General features: G+C 35.8%; 2 protein-coding genes across 3 annotated transcripts; one reads left to right on the top strand and one right to left on the bottom strand.

Annotated features, from left to right (window-relative positions):
* Positions 1–404: 404 nt before the first annotated feature.
* On the bottom strand, positions 405–4,911 carry LOC113108125 (rho-related GTP-binding protein RhoE). Its single transcript, XM_026270956.1, has 5 exons — positions 4,536–4,911; positions 4,318–4,405; positions 2,443–2,552; positions 1,381–1,509; positions 405–1,110 (listed from the first exon to the last, which is right to left on the bottom strand). The coding sequence occupies exons 1-5, from the start codon at positions 4,638–4,640 to the stop codon at positions 865–867; spliced, it is 678 nt and encodes a 225-aa protein (XP_026126741.1). The 5' UTR covers positions 4,641–4,911; the 3' UTR covers positions 405–864.
* Positions 4,912–13,681: 8,770 nt separating this feature from the next.
* On the top strand, positions 13,682–18,348 carry LOC113108123 (methylmalonic aciduria and homocystinuria type D homolog, mitochondrial-like). Of its 2 annotated transcripts, XM_026270954.1 has the most exons (9): positions 13,687–13,776; positions 14,230–14,307; positions 14,417–14,455; positions 14,619–14,757; positions 14,909–15,126; positions 16,107–16,215; positions 16,515–16,645; positions 17,119–17,205; positions 17,291–18,348. In XM_026270954.1, exons 2-9 carry the CDS (start codon positions 14,293–14,295, stop codon positions 17,483–17,485), a joined length of 933 nt encoding a protein of 310 aa, XP_026126739.1. In that variant the 5' UTR covers positions 13,687–13,776; positions 14,230–14,292; the 3' UTR covers positions 17,486–18,348. The 2 variants fall into 2 exon arrangements, with proteins under 2 accessions (XP_026126740.1, XP_026126739.1); XM_026270955.1 differs by lacking the exon at positions 14,230–14,307 and having other exon boundaries at positions 13,682–13,776; positions 17,291–17,628.
* Positions 18,349–20,802: the final 2,454 nt, after the last annotated feature.

Genomic DNA, 20,802 nt, shown 5'->3' with positions numbered 1-20,802 from the left:
AGTGTGAACTAAGGACGTTTCATGTAGCTTATATTTAAATAAACAAATCACAATCCGTGATACATTGATACATCTATCAGTATAGCCATTATTATTCTCCTGCTTTCGTTAACAAACATTAATAAGGTTCCCATTGACTTTCATATTTATAGCTTCATACTATGAAAGCGAATGGCTAGTGGTAACCGTTTGGTCATAATAATTCTATAAAATATCTTCTTTTGTGGAAAAAACGTTTGGAATAACTTGAGGGTGAGTGAATGATCCCAAAAGAATACAGGCAAACTCTAAAATCGTCATACGAGAAAGTTTTTTATGGTGTTTGGGATGTATTTGTATATAATGATGTGAGTTAACAACAGTTTTTGACAGGTATGTTCAATTTATTGACTCGTATTAATATCTCATAGAAAAAAAATACATTTAATGTATTATGACATTATTTGACACTTTTTGGCACAGTCAGGTCTGATTGTACAGGACTTGGGTTAGCAGCACGGACCATGTTTTGATACAAGTTAGTTACATCCATAAACTGGGGATTGTAGCAATGAAATATTATAACAAAACAAAATCCAGAGGAAATTCTTCTTTGGACAGCTTCTACAAAGTTATAAGTGCTCATTTGGCAGCATTAGGAACATTTTCCCTGCTTTAGGTGTTTTATTATGTTCTGAGGTGCTTTGAAATGGGGAGAACAAGACTGCATCAACATTAATGACTGACATCATCAGACACTGACTCAGTCGTACATACTGTGATTCTAGGGAAGTGCAAAATATTTCCCTTCAGTTCATGTCCCATGAATTTTAGAAGGAATCCTGATAGGAGAAGGAATGCATGCAGATGAAGTGGCTTCTAAAATCACATGACTGTGCAGGTTTTTGCCTTGGTCTTGTGTCGATGTGACACTGAGTCTAGCTCAGACCTGTTAGATACACGTGTCGTCCTCTTGGTGGCTCTGCTGGACTTGATGCGCTTTGCATTCTTGTTGTTTTTACTGATGCATGCCAGTGTGGCTATGTGAAAAATGTCCTTCACACTGTTCTCCGACTGCTGCGCTGAGCACTCGATGTAAGGGGCCGAGATCAGTTTGGCCATGTTTGAACCCTGAAACAAATAGTCAAAAATGACTTTATACTTAAATACTTAAAGTCTGCCGTGTGTTACTGCAGGCGGTCTGCTACGGTAATCTATGTTAGATTTAAGGTACAGTTTAAGAGCTCCTTTGTTAAAGATACTTTAGCATCTACTAACACTATGACACTTCAAATACTATGCTAAGGATCTAACTGCAATATTTTCTAGTACAAGGTTTTGAAATGATATGTTGCATCTGTTCTTTTTCTTTCATTAAAGGTGTAAATATTCTTTACTCACCTGGTCATACGATGAAGGAATGTCATTGGACAGCTGCACAAATGTAGCCAGGTCTGCACGCAGGTCTGACTTGCATCCAACCAACAGTACTTTAGTATTGGGACAGAATTCTTCGATTTCTCCCTTCCACTACAGGATTTAAAACGTAGTGTTAGATTGATGACAATTATAAAAGCATACATACTTTAAAAATTCTGATATTACTTGTTACTATTATATATACAGTATATACATATATATATATATAAAATAAAGTAAATTATAAAGTATAAATATTATTTTCTTAATTAAAATTTAGAAATGTTTATTTAAGTTTAAGAAGTAGTGTTAAAATAAAAACAGGAAAAACTCTTTTTTTTTTTAAATAATATGTCTGAATATTCAGTATATTGCAATTTTATTCAAATAAATAATATAATATCAGTAATACTAAGTGATTTTTTCTGTATAATACTGGATTGAGCTGTTTATTTGGAAAATGACAAGCCCCACAAATTCCTTTCTCCAAAGTTTATATGATATCCAGTGATTCTAATCCATGTTTGTTATCCCAGCAGTGTGATGATTTTTCTTCATGACTCTGTGACATGACCAGATACTAACACACATTTATTTTCCCTTCTAGCCAGTGGAGAACCCCAGCATACAGTATAGTGACTGCAGTCCTAGAATCACTCCAGGTGACATCAGCTTTGAGTCGGCACAGATCACTATAGTCAGCACCAACACCAAAGCACCCCAAAACAGCTCATTCTTGCTCTCTCGAAAACTCTCGTCTACCAATGACATCAGAGGTTCCAAAGCCTTCAGTGGCACAAAGGCTCTCTGATTCTGAGACCCAACGTAAACAAGCTCTTACTGGTTGTGGTTCTCCCCCTCATGTGATAGTCAAAGGATCAAAGCCCTCCCACACATTCACTGGACTCTCCTCTCAGATGTCTGGAGATTTGTTCTCATTGCTACAAAGACAGGGCTTGTGACAATATCCCAACCACAATTCAGAGCTACAACAGTTTATAAACATTCAGCACTGAGGAACAAATGTCTTTAAAATCAGCTTACCTTCCTTAGCACATTCTCCAGAGTCTCCGGCCGACCGATATCAAAACAGATGAGGACTGCATCAGCGTCTGGGTAAGAGAGGGGGCGCACGTTGTCATAGTACTGAGACCCTGCAAATAGTCACAAAAACACTGTACTAAGAAATAAATTATTACTTTACATAAACAAATAAATGTGTGCAATAACAGTACAATGGGAAAAATATATATATATTTGATATATTTCTGCAGCTGAATTGTTTAAGGTATATTGCTTTTGGTTTATTCTACTTTGTTGAACCATGGTAATTAACTCTTATTGAAACTCACAATCTATCAAAATCTTTAACAGCCTTATGCAATTTTATTATACATTTTTCCTTTATATTATAGCTTTCTTTTGTCCTTTTTAATTGCGATTTATTTTGAGTTTGAAAAAATGTTTTGTGCTTTTGTCATTTTAGTTATTTGTTTATATTTCTGTTTAGCCTTAATCTGTTTTTATTCAAGCTTTATTATTTTATTTGATTTATTATTTTATTTAAGCTTTATTTCAATTACCAAAATAATTTTAAGTTGAATTTTTTTTTTATAAAACTAAAATCATAAATAAAAGCTTCTGGCGGACATGGCTACTCAGTGCAGTGTGTCAGTATCCATGGAAAGTCATCAGTGAGGAGTACTTTTTTTTCTCTCTTTTCTTTTATGTTCATTTATAGCATGCATATTGTAGAAACACTACTGTTGTTTGACATTCAAAAAAATCTTTGAATAAAGTCTAATAATTAAAAGTGAAAAGTAAAGAATATTTTTCTTATCTATTTATTTATTGAAAGTGTCACTGTGAGTGACTGACACTGGTTGATTTTCTGCGGGGGTCCCTGAGCAAGTCACTGTCCCGCTATAGGAAGACAGCACATGTTCTCATGATCCAAGCCCAGTAAATTAGGTTACAGTGCTATTCTGGGAGGAGTGTTGAATCTGCTCTAGAAAGTTTGTAGGGCTTGAAATGAGTTCAAACCTCAGATCATTAGCCATCATTACTGAAATATTTAAAGGTCTCATTTTGAAATGTCTGGCGATTTCTGATAAAAGGATGGCGAGCAGCTTCATGGGCTGCTTACGAAAACGTAGATGAGGAGCCAAAAGATGATAACTGTAAATTCAGATTACATATATAAACAGATTTCACGATATACAAACAACTATGTTGTAAGAAATCGTGCTACAATCACATACTACCTACATATCTGTAGTTTATTTTGAGAATAGTATTACCTAACATTAACAACATTCATCTGAGTCATTCTAGAAGTGTGGGAGACAAGAGTGAGTCTGCTGTGAAAAACATCATGGACAATCCACGGTGAGTCTGTATTAACTGGATTGGGCTAGATTACTATACCCTCTAAAATCCTTACAAACATTGATTTTGATAAGGAAAACCTGAACCCAAGTCGAAACTAAAACCTTCATTTTTGTAGCTATGTTAATAAAATATGAAAATTATCCATTAACACTCACTTTTAAATGTTTGCTCCTTCGCTTAACTGCTCAGTCTCCTTCAACCTCATCATCCCACATATGCACGATTTCTACTTATGAATTTCATTCGCCTACAGATGAATCATATAACTCTAACAAAAATCTCTGTGGTCCTCACCCAGTCCCAGTCCACCAGAAATGGGAGGAGGTTCATGGCCTTTAGAAAAATCCATCACATAGCCCACAAAGCCCACAAAAAAAAATGCATTACAGTTTCTATAACGACTAAGAAATACATAGGCCTATGTGAATGTGTGTGGAGGCATACGATGGAAGCTTGGATAAAAATCTCTAATTTAATGTCCTCAGAGACATCAAATTAGCTCAATCAAATGGCTTTTCCTCCTCTTACCTGAAGTATCCCAAAGACTGAGCTCAACTCTCAATGTGTCCACCTCAAAACTGGCTGTGTAGTTCTCAAACACTGTAGGAACATAGTTCTGAGAGAGAAAAGCAAAAGTTTGATATTTCACTAAACAAAACTATTAATTCAGGGCTAAAACATAACGTACGTTTTGCACCAATGACATTTAAAATCGAATTCATGTTCATAGGCTTTTCTCTACAAACCTCTGGAAAGGAGTCTTTGGCAAAAACATTCAGCAAAGACGTCTTTCCACACTGAGTGTCTCCGACCACAACTATTTTACATTTCAGATCGTGATGGTGATCCATTATGGACTAACTGAACCTCATCTTCATTCACTGTCGCTGAACATCAACCGGTTGACCTCGAGTCTGCAGTCGGTCCATGTTACAGTATGAGAGAAATAGTCCACTACTCTCTGCTCAAAGTACTCTGGTTGTCCTCAGTGCTCTTCAGGTTGTGATAAAGGTGAGGTATGTGTAAAGCTGAACCTCGGCTCTCAGTACAGGCTCACGCGCATCCTCTAGTCTGTCCGCTGCTCTGAGAAGTAAAGCGCTTCTCGCGTCGATCTGGACAACTCAGTGAAATATACACATACTTGAGTGATGAGCGCAGCGCGAGACCGCCCCTCGCGTCAGCTCACATTCCTGCGCGCTCCAACGCAAGAAAGAGAAAGAGACAAACTCTGCTATAGAGATGTGATTTTGTTAATAACATAAGAGAAAACAGATGTAGTTACAGATATAACATACGATAGTGATCAATTAAACAGCCAGTAGTCTAAATATGAAACCTTTTTAACTAAAAACTGTTAGTTACACCGTGTGGTCCATAAGAGAAGCCTCGCCTTGGCAACTTGTATTTGAACAGAAATGAAGACAGTAATATTATAAAATAGTATACAGTTACAATTAAAAATAACTGTCTGCACTTGGATATATATATATAAAAGAAACGTATTTATTCTCGTGTTGACAAAGTTACATTTTAACAACCTACTCCAGTCTGCAGTTTCACATGATGTTTCATAAATTATCTAATATGCTGATTTTCTTGCTCAGTAAATATTTTTTCTCATTATCAATGATGAAAACAGTTGTGCTGCTTTATATTTTTGTGAAAACCGTTGTTTGTTTATTTATATGTTTATATGTTTATTCATTCATTCATTAGTGCACTCACTCACTCACTCACTCACTCACTCACTCACTCACTCACTCACTCACTCACTCACTCACTCACTCACATTTAAAGGGATAGTTCACCCAAAATGGAAAATTCTGTCATTAATTACTGTTATTTATTACTCATGTCATTCTGAACCTGTAAGACCTTGGTTCATCTTCAGAACACAAATTAAGATATTTTTGATGAATTCCGAGAGCTCTCTGACCCTCCATAGACAGCAATGCAACTGTAATGTTCCAAGGCACAGAAACCTAGGACATCACAATAGTTCATGTGACATGAGTGGTTCAACCGTATTTCATGAAGCTACGATAATACTTTTTGTGTGCAAAGAAAACAAGACAAAAGAGACTTTATTCAACAATTCTTTTCCCTTGCATCACTGTCCTCCACCATTATCGAGAGTCCCATGATACATGCGCATTCTGCTGCTGACCTAGAACACAAATACTGTACATGCCTTGTCTACAAGCTGAGGAAAGCAATCCACATGCATTGTTTTACTCTCATTAATGGCAGCGGACTGTCCCAGAAGTGAAGAAATCACTCAATAAAGTAATTATTTTTGTTTACTTTGCACACAAAAAGTATTCTTGTAGCTTGATACAATCTGGGCCAAAGGAGTCATATGGACTATTATAATGATGTCCTTACCAGCTTTCTGGGTGTCGGTTCTGTTGCTGTCTTGAACAGAAAGCTCTCAGATTTCATCAAAAAGACCTTAATTTGTGTTACGAAGATTAATGAAGGTCTTACAGGTTTGGAAATGCATGAGGGTATAAGTAATTAATGACAGAATTGTCATGTTTGGGTGAACTGTCCCTTTTAAGGCTTCGTCTTCTTTTCCCCTATTCTGCAAATAACTTTCTAAATTGTAATGTAATAGTAATTCATTATGACTCAACACTGAAACTTCAGGAACTGTCTTGACTTAAAATGCTAACCAAATTATAGGATGTTGTCAGGAGATATAGGCATTTGTTCATAATGATGGTTTGGACTCATTGGTCCATTTTGAACCCACGCATTTTGAATTTTGATATTTAAATGACTCTTGGGATGCTTTTTAAGAGTACATATTTTTATACTGTTCTAGAATATGTTTTTTTTTTTAGTAAAATGTGGCAAATTTTGCCTGAATTGACCTTAGTCTATCAAGATATTCATCAACAGACCCTGAGAAAACACATGGTGAAAAGAAAATGTTTCGAAATCCTTGGAAGTGTATTTCAGAGAGCAATTTCTAAGGGTGTTATTCTCTAGAAAATTACAACGAGAAGGAAGTTTAGTCAGCCTATTTACAACAGCTCTCAAAAAGAGCAAATATGGGCAATTACAGCTATATGCACATTTTGTCTTGTTTTATGTCAAATATCAACAATCACAAAAGCCTCAGTCCAGCTGTGATAGTATTTACAATTAAATAAAGTTGAAAATAGGTTGAATATCCTATGATCTTATGATATGTTCTGACCCAATTAATATGAAAAAGCTATGCTTCCTAAAGTATCACTTGTCCCAAAGGACACTCACCGTGAGGTCAATATGCATGATATTTTAAAAGAAAACAGCCATTGGGGGACTTTTTAAACTTATGGGGAGGCTAAGCTTTTGATGAAATGTGAGAAGAATGTCTTGTGGTTGGTTTGTCCTATTTTCTCAACAATTTCGCAATATTGTTGGCTCCCCTCGCCTGCGTCTTAACACAGAAATCACATGAATCATTTGTTTTGCCTTTTCACTCTTGTCTAAAACATGATCATAATAAGCAGGAACAATTAAATCATATTCCCTTTTTCATTTAACAGTGTCATTTGCATGCATTAATTTATATTGTTATTTTTGTAAACATTTTTCAATAATAATCTAAAGAAAAAACGTGTTAATCTCATATACCAAAAAAAATTAAATAATAAAAACATTAAAAAAGTAAAAATACAAATAAAACAGAATTTACACATCAGACTAAGCCTTATTTATTTATTTATTATATGTATTTTTTATATAATTATTATTTTTATATGCTGAAAATATTGGTGAGGACCCTCCTGTTTTTCTGTGTCAGCAGCAGTTTAGGAGCAAAACCCAGAGCAGGAATGTTCTCATGTTGGAGAACATCCAGAGCAAAAAGCTGCTCCATGACTGAATGAATACCACATCCTCACAGTCAACCAACAAGAACTGTCTCCTTCCGGGATCATTTGCAAATCATGATAAATACTTGTGAAATGCTTTTAGGAATACGGAAATACTTGATGATTGTTTTCCCACTTGTGAATTTATTAACCTTGCAACCGAGTACAATATTTGTTTTTATTTTATTAAATACAGCTCTGATCATTGTATACCGTGACAGAATTGCTAGCATGTTCTCATGTGATGAAGAGTATCTGTATGCATGTCTGTCAGCATCACTGTCATGTATGTTTGTGTAATTTCCTTTTCTGTCCCTAGAAACCCTATTGGCCCCAGCTGGTGAAGCTTTGTGCTGACTGAGCAGAAATACCACATGTGCTTTACACAGAACTGAAAAGTCTGAGAGGTAGCGGTCTCTCACTGTGTGTGGAAACATATGGATCTGATAACATCATTTTTCAAACAAGTTATTCACAACCCCCCTCTGGACCACCGGAATATAGAATAACAAACTGTGAGTCTGAGGAATGTGAAAGTTAAAAATCAGGCATTGGCCTTTTTTGTTACAAGGCGGCTCCTCACATGATAAAAGAGCTCTCTGGCTTTAGATTGAGCCAGTGAAGAAGGAAAGAAGACTCTGAGATGGAGGCAATTTGCCAGAAATCTCTTGTTCCCACCATAGAGACATGAAACAAACTAAAATAACTACTGTATAGTGCAAGGACAGTCTAGAAGAAGAGGGTATATATTTAGATTGTAACCATTTCATGAGAGAATATGGGTGATTGAAAGTTTGTGGCAAAGCCCAGGGTCATCATGTATGTTTGTCTTTCTTTTCTTTCTTTTTTTTTAGGGTACACCAGTCGCTGTCCTAGATTTGTGCTCCGGGCAAGATAAAAAAATTACCAAAGAAAATAATATAAACACTTCATTTAGTGTGCAACGGGGCCCGGGTTTAAATATATATATGACATGTTATATCAAGGAAATACAATTTTATAACATTTTTTTATTGCAATATATTAGTACATACTGTATACACCATGCAGTAATTGCGCAAACTAATCTAGAATGTTATATTATGTGACAACCTTTTGTTTTTCTTAAAAATGAAGAGAAAACATTTAACTTTAGCATTATTTGCACTATGAAACAAGTGTAAAAATACAAATAGAGAACATCTGCCCTGTTTTCATCTAATACAGTATGTTCTGCATCATGTAACTGAATCAAATGTAACCTTGACTGGCATTCAAAGCAGCATATGTATCAAGCAGCAATTATTTTAGTCATTTAATATATGTATAATGCATTTCTAAACCAAATAAACGTTTTTCTCATATGGTACTGTCACCATTACTTATTAGCTGCAGGACCGACATGGCTCTCATAATGTGAGCCAGTGCCAGGCGGTTTAAGGAAGCACTGAAAGGATGAAAGCTTTTGTTTTGTGGGAAGATAGCACACCTATCACACATCAGAAAACAAGTCTTATCCACTAAAATCGCACCACTACTGGTACCCTTTTCATGCTCTAATAAATAGTTTCTGCCTCTGGCTATGCTGCAATGCACAGAAAGAAGGTATCTCAGAGTCGAGGTTGATCCAGTGATATAGGAAAGGACAGCATGCAGTGGCTTGTTGTAACTCAGAATATTTTGTCTTTCAAACCCTAGAGATGAACAGTTTCTCATAGTTTATGTATGCATGTGTCTTATCCACTGCTTGTAAAGATGAAAAATATCAACTACTGTATGTGTTTGGTAATCCATCAGTTGAATATATCTGTCAACCATTCCAGTCCTCAGTCACACATTCTTGGGGAGTAATAAAATAATAAATTCTCCATGATTCCAAACAACGATCAACAGGAATCAAAGGACAGTTGTTGATTGCTAACTGAACTGAAAATTAAATTGTGGAGTAAAAATACAAAAATAAATAAAAGAAAAAATAGCTATTTACTCACCCTTAGGTTGTATGAATTTCCTTTATTTTATGTTGAACACAAAAGAAGATATTTTGGAGAATATTGATAACCAAACAGAAGGTATCCACTGACTTCCGTTGTATTTATTACCATTTGTGTTCAACAGAAGAAAGAGAGTCATAAAGGTTTGGATGACAGAATTTTAATTTTTGAGTGAACTATCTTTTTAATAACAATGTAATATTGTTGTAGTATGTAGTGTTCGTTCTGTTGACAATTGTTGCTTTTGTACATTGTAGTATGTTGAATTCCCAATGATATTTCCTCGTCCAATATGAAAATAAGGAGATGGTTGGTTTCCCCCTTGAGGCTGCATTACAGTTCAACTAAACACCATCTTATAAGACAGAAGTTTTCCTGTGCGTTTGAGTATGATTAATCCACACAATCATCAGAGAATGAAGGCCATTGTAATGCTGGAAAAGAAAAGGGCCTCCAACTCCTCCTCAAATTTGTTGCACAAAAGTTGGAAGCACACACTTCTCTAGAAAGAGAGTCACTGTGGCATAAATAAAGATAAGAGTGGTCTTCACTGGAATTAAGAGGCCTAGCCAAAACATTTATGTATATAAAAAAAAGATGACCTCGTACAAATTTAGATTTCAGAGGAAATCCTGCCACATTGCAGATTGGCTCTGTCTCTTTCTGATTTCATATCTAACAGAAACACATTTCTCTTCAGTCCAGTTTTGATGTAGCCTAATTGAGAAGCTGTCAGGTACAGAGTCGTGTGCTGTCATATGAGTGATTCATGACTGTGGTTTTACAGAAGAGGAAATAACTTACTGTTTCCAAGAAAGAAGACATAATAAGAGCCTGTAGAAAGACATTTAAATTTTCATCATGGTGGTTTATGGTTTTAAGAAATAGATATATTGAGGTAGGGAGCAATTTTACATATTTGAAAACTTGTTTGACCACATGTATATGTTTCACAATAAGGTTGAATTCAGTAATATTAATGCTTTTGTTAATATTACAGAATGTTTACAGAATTCAAGGTTAATGTCAATTTATAACAGTTTCCTCAGCACATGCCTTTATCACTGAAAGAACAAGTCATCTTAGGACATATTTTCTGCTTTTATCATGAGAAATAAGGCAGCCAAGTGCCACTAAAAGACCATTGGGGGAAAACCTGAAGCTACTCTAATTTCATTACACCTCATTGGAGTAAGTGCAGTGCTGCAGTTTTACCCTTTAGCTTTAGTACAGCTTTTAGATGTTCAGTTGCCACATGCTCATTGATAGGACTGACAAACGGTGCCTGGTAATGCAATTCAGTGCTTCAGGGTGACCTGAAATATCCTCAGAGTTTCAGAAGAGCATACAAGGCAGCGAAAGCCTTAATAGGCCTCAACAAAAAGCCTTCTGTCCTTTTACAGAAATGGAGACTGTTGCTGTTTTTAGTTTTGGTACATATCACAACTGACCCAAGATGTATGAAAACAGATTTAAAAGGACCCAAAGGGAAGACCATAAAAAAGTCTGTGCAGTGGGACACTATTATGTTTGCTTATCTTTGCTTTGTAGTTATGCAAAAGTAATCAGAAAATTAGGCTTATGTACAGTTGCAATGCAGCAAATGTAATGTTCTTCAGTTTAGTGTGCAGCTTACATTTGCTATAAATACAACTGTGAAAGATGCAATCTAAATCACTTATTGTCATTGTATGTGAACTTTGAAAGCATGCTGTACTTCAGAAAAGCCATATTTTCCATCAAACTAGCTTTAGCAGAATAAAGGAAGAAATGCCAAGACAGTTTTAACAGACTATATAAATCACATTCTCTAGCTGGTCTTACACGCTTGGAAGAAATGGAAAAATCAATATAAATATGTTTGGTTTTCAAATGTCAAATTTTCTTCATGGCTGGAAGTAATGAGGTCTGTACCCAGTCTGGTGCATGGCAGAAAATAGAGTAAGATAAATAGTTTTAAACATTGATGCTTTTATATAACGCTATGTTCTCTGTTACACCTCCAGGTCTTTAGCCTTAGAGGTTCTATAATTTGGATAGTTAGCCTAAACAAAATCAAATATTTACTGTGCTGTCATTGCTTTCTTGAAAAATATTACAATTATTTAATTATTGTAATGTAAAAAAAAAAAAAATCTAATAAAATCAAGTCAAATAATAAAACAAAATAAAACAAAACAAAAAGAGTATAACAGATACCAGCAGATAAAAATTATTTTAATATATATATACAGTATTGTTCAAAATAATAGCAGTACAATGTGACTAACCAGAATAATCAAGGTTTTTAGTATATTTTTTATTGCTACGTGGCAAACAAGTTACCAGTAGGTTCAGTAGATTGTCAGAAAACAAACAAGACCCAGCATTCATGATATGCACGCTCTTAAGGCTGTGCAATTGGGCAATTAGTTGAAAGGGGTGTGTTCAAAAAAATAGCAGTGTCTACCTTTGACTGTACAAACTCAAAACTATTTTGTACAAACATTTTTTTTTCTGGGATTTAGCAATCCTGTGAATCACTAAACTAATATTTAGTTGTATGACCACAGTTTTTTAAAACTGCTTGACATCTGTGTGGCATGGAGTCAACCAACTTGTGGCACCTCTCAGCTGTTATTCCACTCCATGATTCTTTAACAACATTCCACAATTCATTCACATTTCTTGGTTTTGCTTCAGAAACAGCATTTTTGATATCACCCCACAAGTTCTCAATTGGATTAAGGTCTGGAGATTGGGCTGGCCACTCCATAACATTAATTTTGTTGGTTTGGAACCAAGACTTTGCCCGTTTACTACTGTGTTTTGGGTCATTGTCTTGTTGAAACAACCATTTCAAGGGCATTTCCTCTTAAGCATAGGGCAACATGACCTCTTCAAGTATTTTAACATATGCAAACTGATCCATGATCCCTGGTATGTGATAAATAGGCCCAACACCATAGTAGGAGAAACATGCCCATATCATGATGCTTGCACCTCCATGCTTCACTGTCTTCACTGTGTACTGTGGCTTGAATTCAGAGTTTGGGGGTCGTCTCACAAACTGCCTGTGGCCCTTGGACCCAAAAAGAACAATTTTACTCTCATCAGTCCACAAAATGTTCCTCCATTTCTCTTTAGGCCAGTTGATGTGTTCTTTGGCAAATTGTAACCTCTTCTGCACATGCCTTTTTTTTAACAGAGGGACTTTGCGGGGGATTCTTGAAAATAGATTAGCTTCACACAGACGTCTTCTAACTGTCACAGTACTTACAGGTAACTCCAGACTGTCTTTGATCATCCTGGAGGTGATCATTGGCTGAGCCTTTGCCATTCTGGTTATTCTTCTATCCATTTTGATGGTTGTCTTCCGTTTTCTTCCATGTCTCTCTGGTTTTGCTCTCCATTTTAAGGCATTGGAGATCGTTTTAGTTGAACAGCCTATCATATTTTTCACCTCTTTATAGGTTTTCCACTCTCTAATCAACTTTTTAATCAAAGTACGCTGTTCTTCTGAACAATGTCTTGAACGACCCATTTTCCTCAGCTTTCAAATGCATGTTCAACAAGTGTTGGCTTCATCCTTAAATAGGGGCCACCTGATTCACACCTGTTTCTTCACAAAATTGATGACCTCAGTGATTGAATGCCACACTGCTATTTTTTTTGAACACACCCCTTTCAACTAATTCAACTAATTGCCCAATTGCACAGCCTTAAGAGCGTGCATATCATGAATGCTGGGTCTCGTTTGTTTTCTGAGAATCTACTGAACCTACTGGTAACTTGTTTGCCACGTAGCAATAAAAAAATATACGAAAAACCTTGATTATTCTGGTTAGTCACATTGTACTGCTATTATTTTGAACAATACTGTATATATATATATATATATATATATATATATATATATATATATATATATATATATATATATATATATATATGCTTAAAGAGAGTGAAAAGCTGTAATATAGTCGAATGGAACCAAAGTCTCGAGTCCTAAGAAATGTTTTCTATGTTCTGCTGACATCTAGTGTATCTCTGAGGAATTTCATGAACGTTATTTGTCCTTTACAAGCTGCCGTTGTTACGTACTCAAACGTTAAACAAGGCTAGCTTTTAGCAAGCAAACAGCCTAACGTCAATTTCACAAAATTCAGGTAATCACAAACAATTTTGTTACATTTGAATATCGTTACTGACTATCCACAGAGTTCCAGATGATGCGAAACACAGTGTGCTCTCAGCATTTTTCGACTGATTATTAAACGTGACCTCCACTTAGTTTAGCCAGTGTGCTAGTGAGACATGCATAAATATTAAGAAATGTGTCATTAACTGTTTATTTTAATTCATTCTGTTGTTACACGTGTTGGATTCATTTGTAGACGAGTGGATTAGTTTTATATAGTAGTTATATTTATTGTTGTGTAATTTATTGCTTTATTGTCCCTATTATTTTTTCTTTTGGTTAATAATACGACAGAAGCTGCTTTATTACACCTGGCATGTTTCTAACAATCATCTTGTTATTGTCTAGTCCTTAGCATGTTTCATATGAGGAAATGTGTTTTTTTTCAGATGATCTAACAAAACTTTCTCTTTCTTTAAAGCGCATTTACTGGGCTGTTTAGCTCTTCTCTAAACAAAGTTTTGGACATATTTTGCAATCATCCATGTTTTCTTGTGAGGTGCCTAATTAACATTTGCATTTGTTGTGTGTAAATAGCAGTTTTCTCTTTAGTTTAATAAGCATAGCCTTGTGGCTATATTAATGCTTTGTTTTTCCTCCACCCACAGGTGAACTGTAAACAGGAGAAGCCCAACAGGATGACCAGTGTGAGTGTGTGCTAATTGCCTTGTATTATTTAAGGTGGATCTATGTAAACGCAACACAATCTGACATCATATATAATTCACTATTCTCATTTACAACTTTTTTGCTTACATTTGCTTACATCATGTTATAAGTGTTATGTAAGTGCTTGCTGTGTTTGGTCAGGTGCTCTGCAGCAGAGCTCGGCTGGTGACGTACCTGCCAGGGCTTCACGTTCTAGTTCATCGTGTTGCTGGAGCCAGGACTTTCTCTGGTGCGTCCTGTTCAGATGAGACACACCTTCACAGCAGTACCCCTGACACTGGTAAATGAGTGTATTCCTCTGTAGAATACTAAGACTTGAATACAGCATATTTTGCATATGGGATAATAACAACATTTGCTCTTGTATTTATAGTTGATTGTGTTTTCGCAAGGTGTTTTCTAATGTGTGTGCTTGGTATTTCTGTGAGTAGCACAAAGAACAGTGTGGCCGGACGAGACCATGGGCCCGTTCGGACCTCAGGATAAACATTTCCAGTTGGCGGGTAACATGGGTTTTGACTGTCATTTGGAGGGTGCAGTGGAGCAGAGGACCTCAGCGATGGATGACGTGATGCCAGACGTGCTCACTGCTCAGTCCAGCAGCGAGAGGCACGGCTTCATCGTAGCCCAGTTCATCAGTGAGCTTCATGTATGATGCTTTCAGAGTAACTTGAATTGACTGAGTAAACAAATACGTAGTAAAATAATATATTTTTTTAATGGCTGTGAAGTTATTAATGATCATAATCACTCAACAATGTGAATTTGAAAAACAAAAGACTATACAATCATTAAGTTATTTATTTTTTCTATTGCTTGATCCTAAGTATTATCTCATAGTAAATGTAAACTAATACTGTTTATATTAAAATGTAAAATATTATGTAATGCAATGGTGTTCTTGTTCCTACACCACTGTTTAAAAGTTTTGAATCAGTTAGATTTTTTTTCTCTTGGATTTTGAAAGTAGTTTCTTTTGCTAAAAATACAGGAAGAACAATAATAATGGTTATATATCTATATCTATCTATGTGTGTGTGTATATATATATATATATATATATATATATATACATTTACTATTTTGAAAGTATTTAAAAATGTAATTTATTCCTGTAATGCAAATCAGAATTTCTCATTAGCTATTACTCCAGTCTTCAGTTTCACAAGATCCTTCAGAAATCATTGTAATATGCTGATTTGCGGCTTAAGAAGCATTTCTTATCATCAATGTTGGAAACAGTTGTTCTGTTTAATAAATGTGACCCTGGAGTATAAACCAGTCATAAGTATTACAGGTATATTTGTAGCAATATCCAAAAATACATTGTATGGGTCAAAATGATAGATTTTTCTTTAATGCCAAAAATCATTAGGATATTAAGTAAAGATGATTTTCCATGCAGATATTTTGTAAATTTCCTACCATAAATAAATCAAAACTTAATTTTTGATTACTCATATGCATTGTTAAGAACTTCATATGGACAACTTTAAAAGAGATTTTCTCAATATTAAGATTTTTTTTGCACTCTCAGATTCCAGATTTTCAGATAATTTATCTCAGCCAAATATTGTTCGATCATAAATTTCTATTATTATTTTTTAATTATTTTAATTATTTTTTTAGGAAAGTGATAAAACATCCGCAGAACAGAACCTGGATAAAGCAGAGCACTTCTTCGATCATTCCAGCGTGGAGTGTGCCATTCAGTCTTGCCCGGAATCGTTAAAGAAAGGTCTGCATGTTGTTGTTTTAGAGCATGTGAGTTGATCAGATTTAACATGGACCGCTATAAAGCACTGTGACCTTCTGCTGAGGTTATCTGCAGTGTGCTTGAGCTCATTTGTAATGTTCAATGTAAAATGTGACCACAAGAGGGCAGCAATTCCATCCCTAATTTAGGCACTGAGTGGTGGTGGTGTTCTATATCCCAAAATGTAACTGTTGTAGTAAGCAATAATTACCGTACAGATATTTTTATGTATTGTAGCTATCCTGTGGTTATTGTTCATTAATGTTCATCATCTCATTCAGATTTAAAGTCCATGTTCCCTGAGGCCCCGTCGACTGCCATGATGGTGGTCACAGTGACTCAGAAAACACAGAACGACATGACGGCCTGGACTGAGCAAGTGGACCAGGAGAGAGAAGAGCTGCTCGATAAAGTGAGTTCTTCTAGATTATATGATAATATTATTATAAACATCATGTAAAATATGATTTCTGTACACACCTTGCCTTACTGCAGCAGCTGTCACTTAGTATCAACATAGCTCCTGATTAATTCATCATATATAGCCTTTCTCTATGGCTTTGTATTGTCCCTGGGCAAAGTTATATGTGGCTTTAGATCAGTAAAACTCCTTCAGAACGTGTGTGTACGAGAGGCAGAGCTTTGTGACTCAGCAGTTCATGCCTTGGGCTCTCTGTGTTTTTTACTGTCTGCTTCACATCACTGGAGTTCCTGTCTAATCGATGTGGAGCCGTGCTGCAGGCACTGTATTATTCTCATGCTGTTATTTGTTTGTGAGCTGCTGCATTCAGAAAGTAAAGATTTATAACCAAGCATGTGCCAGAACTGAATGGGAGCTCCATGGTTAAAGCCATTCATTATTGTTGATGATTGTGTTGTATGCAGTTCGTTGCAGGGGCAAAGGAGATATGCCATGCTCTCCGAACAGAAGGATTCTGGGCTGATTTCATTGACCCGTCGTCTGGACTTGCAGTAAGTGATATACATGTCTGCTAAACGTTTTCAATCTAAAAACATTGAATCCCTATGTATTTCTATTGCATTTCTCTCTCTGCAGTTCTTTGGTCCATACACAAACAACACGCTCTTTGAAACGGATGAAAGGTATCGCCATTTAGGTTTTCGGATCGAGGACCTGGGCTGCTGTAAAGTGATTCGGCATGTCTTGTGGGGGACGCACGTTTTTGTGGGCACACTTTTCACCACAGCGCCTCCCGACAGCCAGATCATGAAGAAGCTGCAAGGGAACTAAAGTGAATTAGTTAAAGATGCTAAGTCAGAACACTATTCATTTCAACACCAAACCTCAACTTTGAGATGGTTAGCACATTTAAAACATGCTTACATCCCATAATACACTTAGAGAAGTTGCCTAGTGGCTGCTGCTGGAAATTTGTATTTATTTTTGTAGATCGAGAAACACTCTTGGTGTGACTTTTATTTTTACTACAAAGGGAAGTTCTGTGTCACATGTCCAGCATCTTTCAGTCGCTCTCTTCCTCTGTGTTGCCCCTCTTCTACTACAGACCTCAAAGGAACTAAAATGTGACCGCTAAAATGTTCACACCATTGCTCCATTTAAATGTGTATTTAGTATTTTGTCAATACGTTATATTTACAAAGTTTCAGTAGTGATTAAAAGCAGTATTGTCTGATTTCTTCATAGCTTCACAATAGGCACAATAAAGAATTAAGAGTATAACTTGCTGTTATGTTGACTTATTGTTTGTGTGACCAGTTTGGACCTGATGACCTTCACAACCATCCCATAATCTGAATGGTTGAGCTACCGAGATATAAAGCCTTCATCACTCACTAGTGACATGCATTTAAAGTAACTAGTAAATGTGACTAGAGTTGGACTGATAATTGGGTTGACAGATTTTTTTATACTCTATTAAAGTAAAAAAATATATATACTGACCCTAAATTGTTTTACTGTAGTATGCGTGTAAATATAAGTAGATGCATCTTATGTTTTATTTTTATGGGTGTAGGCTGCTGATAATCACCAAAAAACAAAAAAACAACAACGATGAGTTCTGTGCATACTATAACTTTCTGTAACTATACTATAAATGTAGTAGTGTCAATAAAAAGGTTCAGTGAATTATCTTTCTGGATTTTAGTCTCTAACCTTTATGGTGGATATTTTGGCCTTATTAGCCTAAAGCGATCAAAGCTGGCAGCTGCTGTTGTCAGTGTCTCACGGGTGTCATTAGAATTCATTCAAACGCACAACAGATGGACAGTAATCATTCTTCTTTAAACTCTGACACTAGCATTACTGCAGACAGTTCTTCACTCTTCATTAGCACATGCCTGTCAGTCAATTGAATCATGTGGCTCTTACCGCTGATCTCTCCTTGACACAAAGTCACACAAAAATTCTATGAAAGCTATAAAGTGTTTATTTAAATATTTTGCATTATATTATCATTATATATATCTTTCATAGAACATCTTAGTGCATGCATTGAATCTGAATATACTGTACTGTGGTTTTCTTCCAGTGGTAAGCAGCATCTGATCTGGTTTAAGATATTTAAGTCCTGTCATGATGTGTGCAGGAATCAAAGAGGGCGGTTGATCAAAGCTGTGTGTGGATGGTGACATGTTTTAGAGACAGCAGTCATCACCCCATGTCTGTCTGATTGACATGGCTATCAATTAGATGTAATTGTCTTGCTAAAACTTAGTTCCTGGTTTCACTGAATTCAAACTGTCAAACTGAACAACTCATTAACGATATGATTATAATGTCAGCTTGTCCTTTTATCACTCTAAAAGAACAGAGTTTAAATTTATAAATTAACTTTGTGTTGTGAGGCATCTGTTTCTATGTCTAAACTTTGTTTCAAAATTGCATAGCATTGTGTTTCATGTGTATATATAATGCAGAACAAAAAGGTTTTTGTGTTTGTTTTTTGGTTGCTGTATAAGTACTTGCCTGTTAAAAAAAAAAATAATAGTTGATCAAATTTGAGACAGACAGTGTTATTAAATGTCTCTGATCTCACAGCTTTTCTTTTATTGTTGCTGCTAAATGTAAAATGTAAAATGTGTAAAATAACACATTAATTAAATACATTTATTTACATAATCAAATAAAATAATTTTCTTGTGGCATAAATATGAAAAATATATTCATAAACTTGCATTGGGGCAATGATTCAAATCAAAGGAGAAAGTCAGGATCATACATTTTTAATTGGGGTTAGATATCTAGGTCAGCCATCTTGTTGCTTTTCATGAGAAATAAATTATTCAAACAAACCCCCGCCCTACCGACCCCACGTCCTCTAAGAACAGGGTTTCTTTTTTTTGTTGTTGAAGAAATTATATTTGGTTTATAGATCTATGAATTGGATAAAGGTCCTGTTATATCTGAAAGATAAATCCTTGATTTTTAAGAAATGTGAACTGGAATTTTTGGTAAATATATATGTGCATTAGTAATTACAACAACAACAATTGTCAAGAATTGTCAGATGATTGATGGAAATTGGGAATTCCCAGCAAATAACTAGAATGAGAAGGCATATTTTTGAGTAATGCTGAAAAATGTATTGAAGCATGAATGACAATAAAAAGGACTAAGCAATTCAAATTGAGTCGAGACAAAGAAATCAAACACGAGAAATGAAAGTATATCTGCATAAATGAAAATCGGTGTGAGTTGGGTGGGGGGTGCTGTGTCTCCTGTTAGTAAAGTGACAGCAGCCAGCGCCAGGTCTGTAAAGCAAAGGGAAACCTGGTGTCAGAGGTCTGTTCAGACAATGGAACTTTCCCACTCTTATCTGCCAACACCTTCCTGTTTTTAGAAAACTGCTCAGATTTACATTGGCTTGGTCATGTAGAGATGCACACCGTTAAAGATTTGTCTCTGCGCTGGGCAAACAACGGAAGGTATTTTAGCACCGTATCTCTTGTGGTCATAACTTTTCAAGTTGACCTGTTCAACAAAACTAAAGATCAAGTTTTGTTGACTCAGAAGCTCAGAGTCTGTGTATTTGGACCGAACGGCTGCTGGTTTAATGCCAGACATAATGTGTACTTGTTCTTTCAGCGCTGCGTATTCTGACTCCTAATCCTTTTAGGCTTTTCTCTGCTGGAATTTCATTGAATTAGACTCGGATCAGAATGAATTAGAAAACTCATAATGAGTGAGAGCTGCAGCTACATGCACAAAACAGCTGGATCTTCAGAAACAACCTTATTAGACTTTAGCAAACAGTAGATGGGGCTCACTAATGATTAGGCTCATATTATACTTTTTAGAGCAAATAATTATAATTTGATATAAAAGTTTTTCTTTTAGATCTGTCGTTTTGTTTCTGCCCTGGTCTCTCTTTTTGTCAGTGCTTCTTGCAGTGCTGGTTTTTGAACCAGAAGCTATTTTTCGGATTGATAATTCCTATTTTGGTGTATCCTGAATCTTTATTCCCCTGGGTCTGTCATCATGGTGAAGCTGAAGCTGTGATTGTGCACTTCTCTCAGGTCTTCCCATCCCACTGCAGCAGTCTGTCCTGTGAGATTTTCCCACTGTCTCCGTCTTCCTCTGAAGAC

Source organism: Carassius auratus, chromosome 9, assembly GCF_003368295.1.
Source record: "Carassius auratus strain Wakin chromosome 9, ASM336829v1, whole genome shotgun sequence".
NCBI classification, from domain to species: domain Eukaryota; kingdom Metazoa; phylum Chordata; class Actinopteri; order Cypriniformes; family Cyprinidae; genus Carassius; species Carassius auratus.
Note: the sequence above shows the minus strand (reverse complement) of the source record. Positions and strands in the feature narration are given on the sequence as shown.

Excerpts from the sequence above, each read along its gene's own strand:
- LOC113108125 (XM_026270956.1), bottom strand. The coding sequence starts at position 4,640 with ATGGATCACCATCACGATCTGAAATGTAAAATAGTTGTGGTCGGAGAC. Across the intron at positions 2,553-4,317 it reads CAGTCTTTGGGATACTTCAG|GGTCTCAGTACTATGACAAC; the intron begins GTAAGAGGAGGA and ends GACTATTTGCAG. Across the intron at positions 1,510-2,442 it reads TGGAGAATGTGCTAAGGAAG|TGGAAGGGAGAAATCGAAGA; the intron begins GTAAGCTGATTT and ends TAAATCCTGTAG.
- LOC113108123 (XM_026270954.1), top strand. Across the intron at positions 15,127-16,106 it reads AGTTCATCAGTGAGCTTCAT|GAAAGTGATAAAACATCCGC; the intron begins GTATGATGCTTT and ends TTATTTTTTTAG. Across the intron at positions 16,216-16,514 it reads CCCGGAATCGTTAAAGAAAG|ATTTAAAGTCCATGTTCCCT; the intron begins GTCTGCATGTTG and ends CATCTCATTCAG.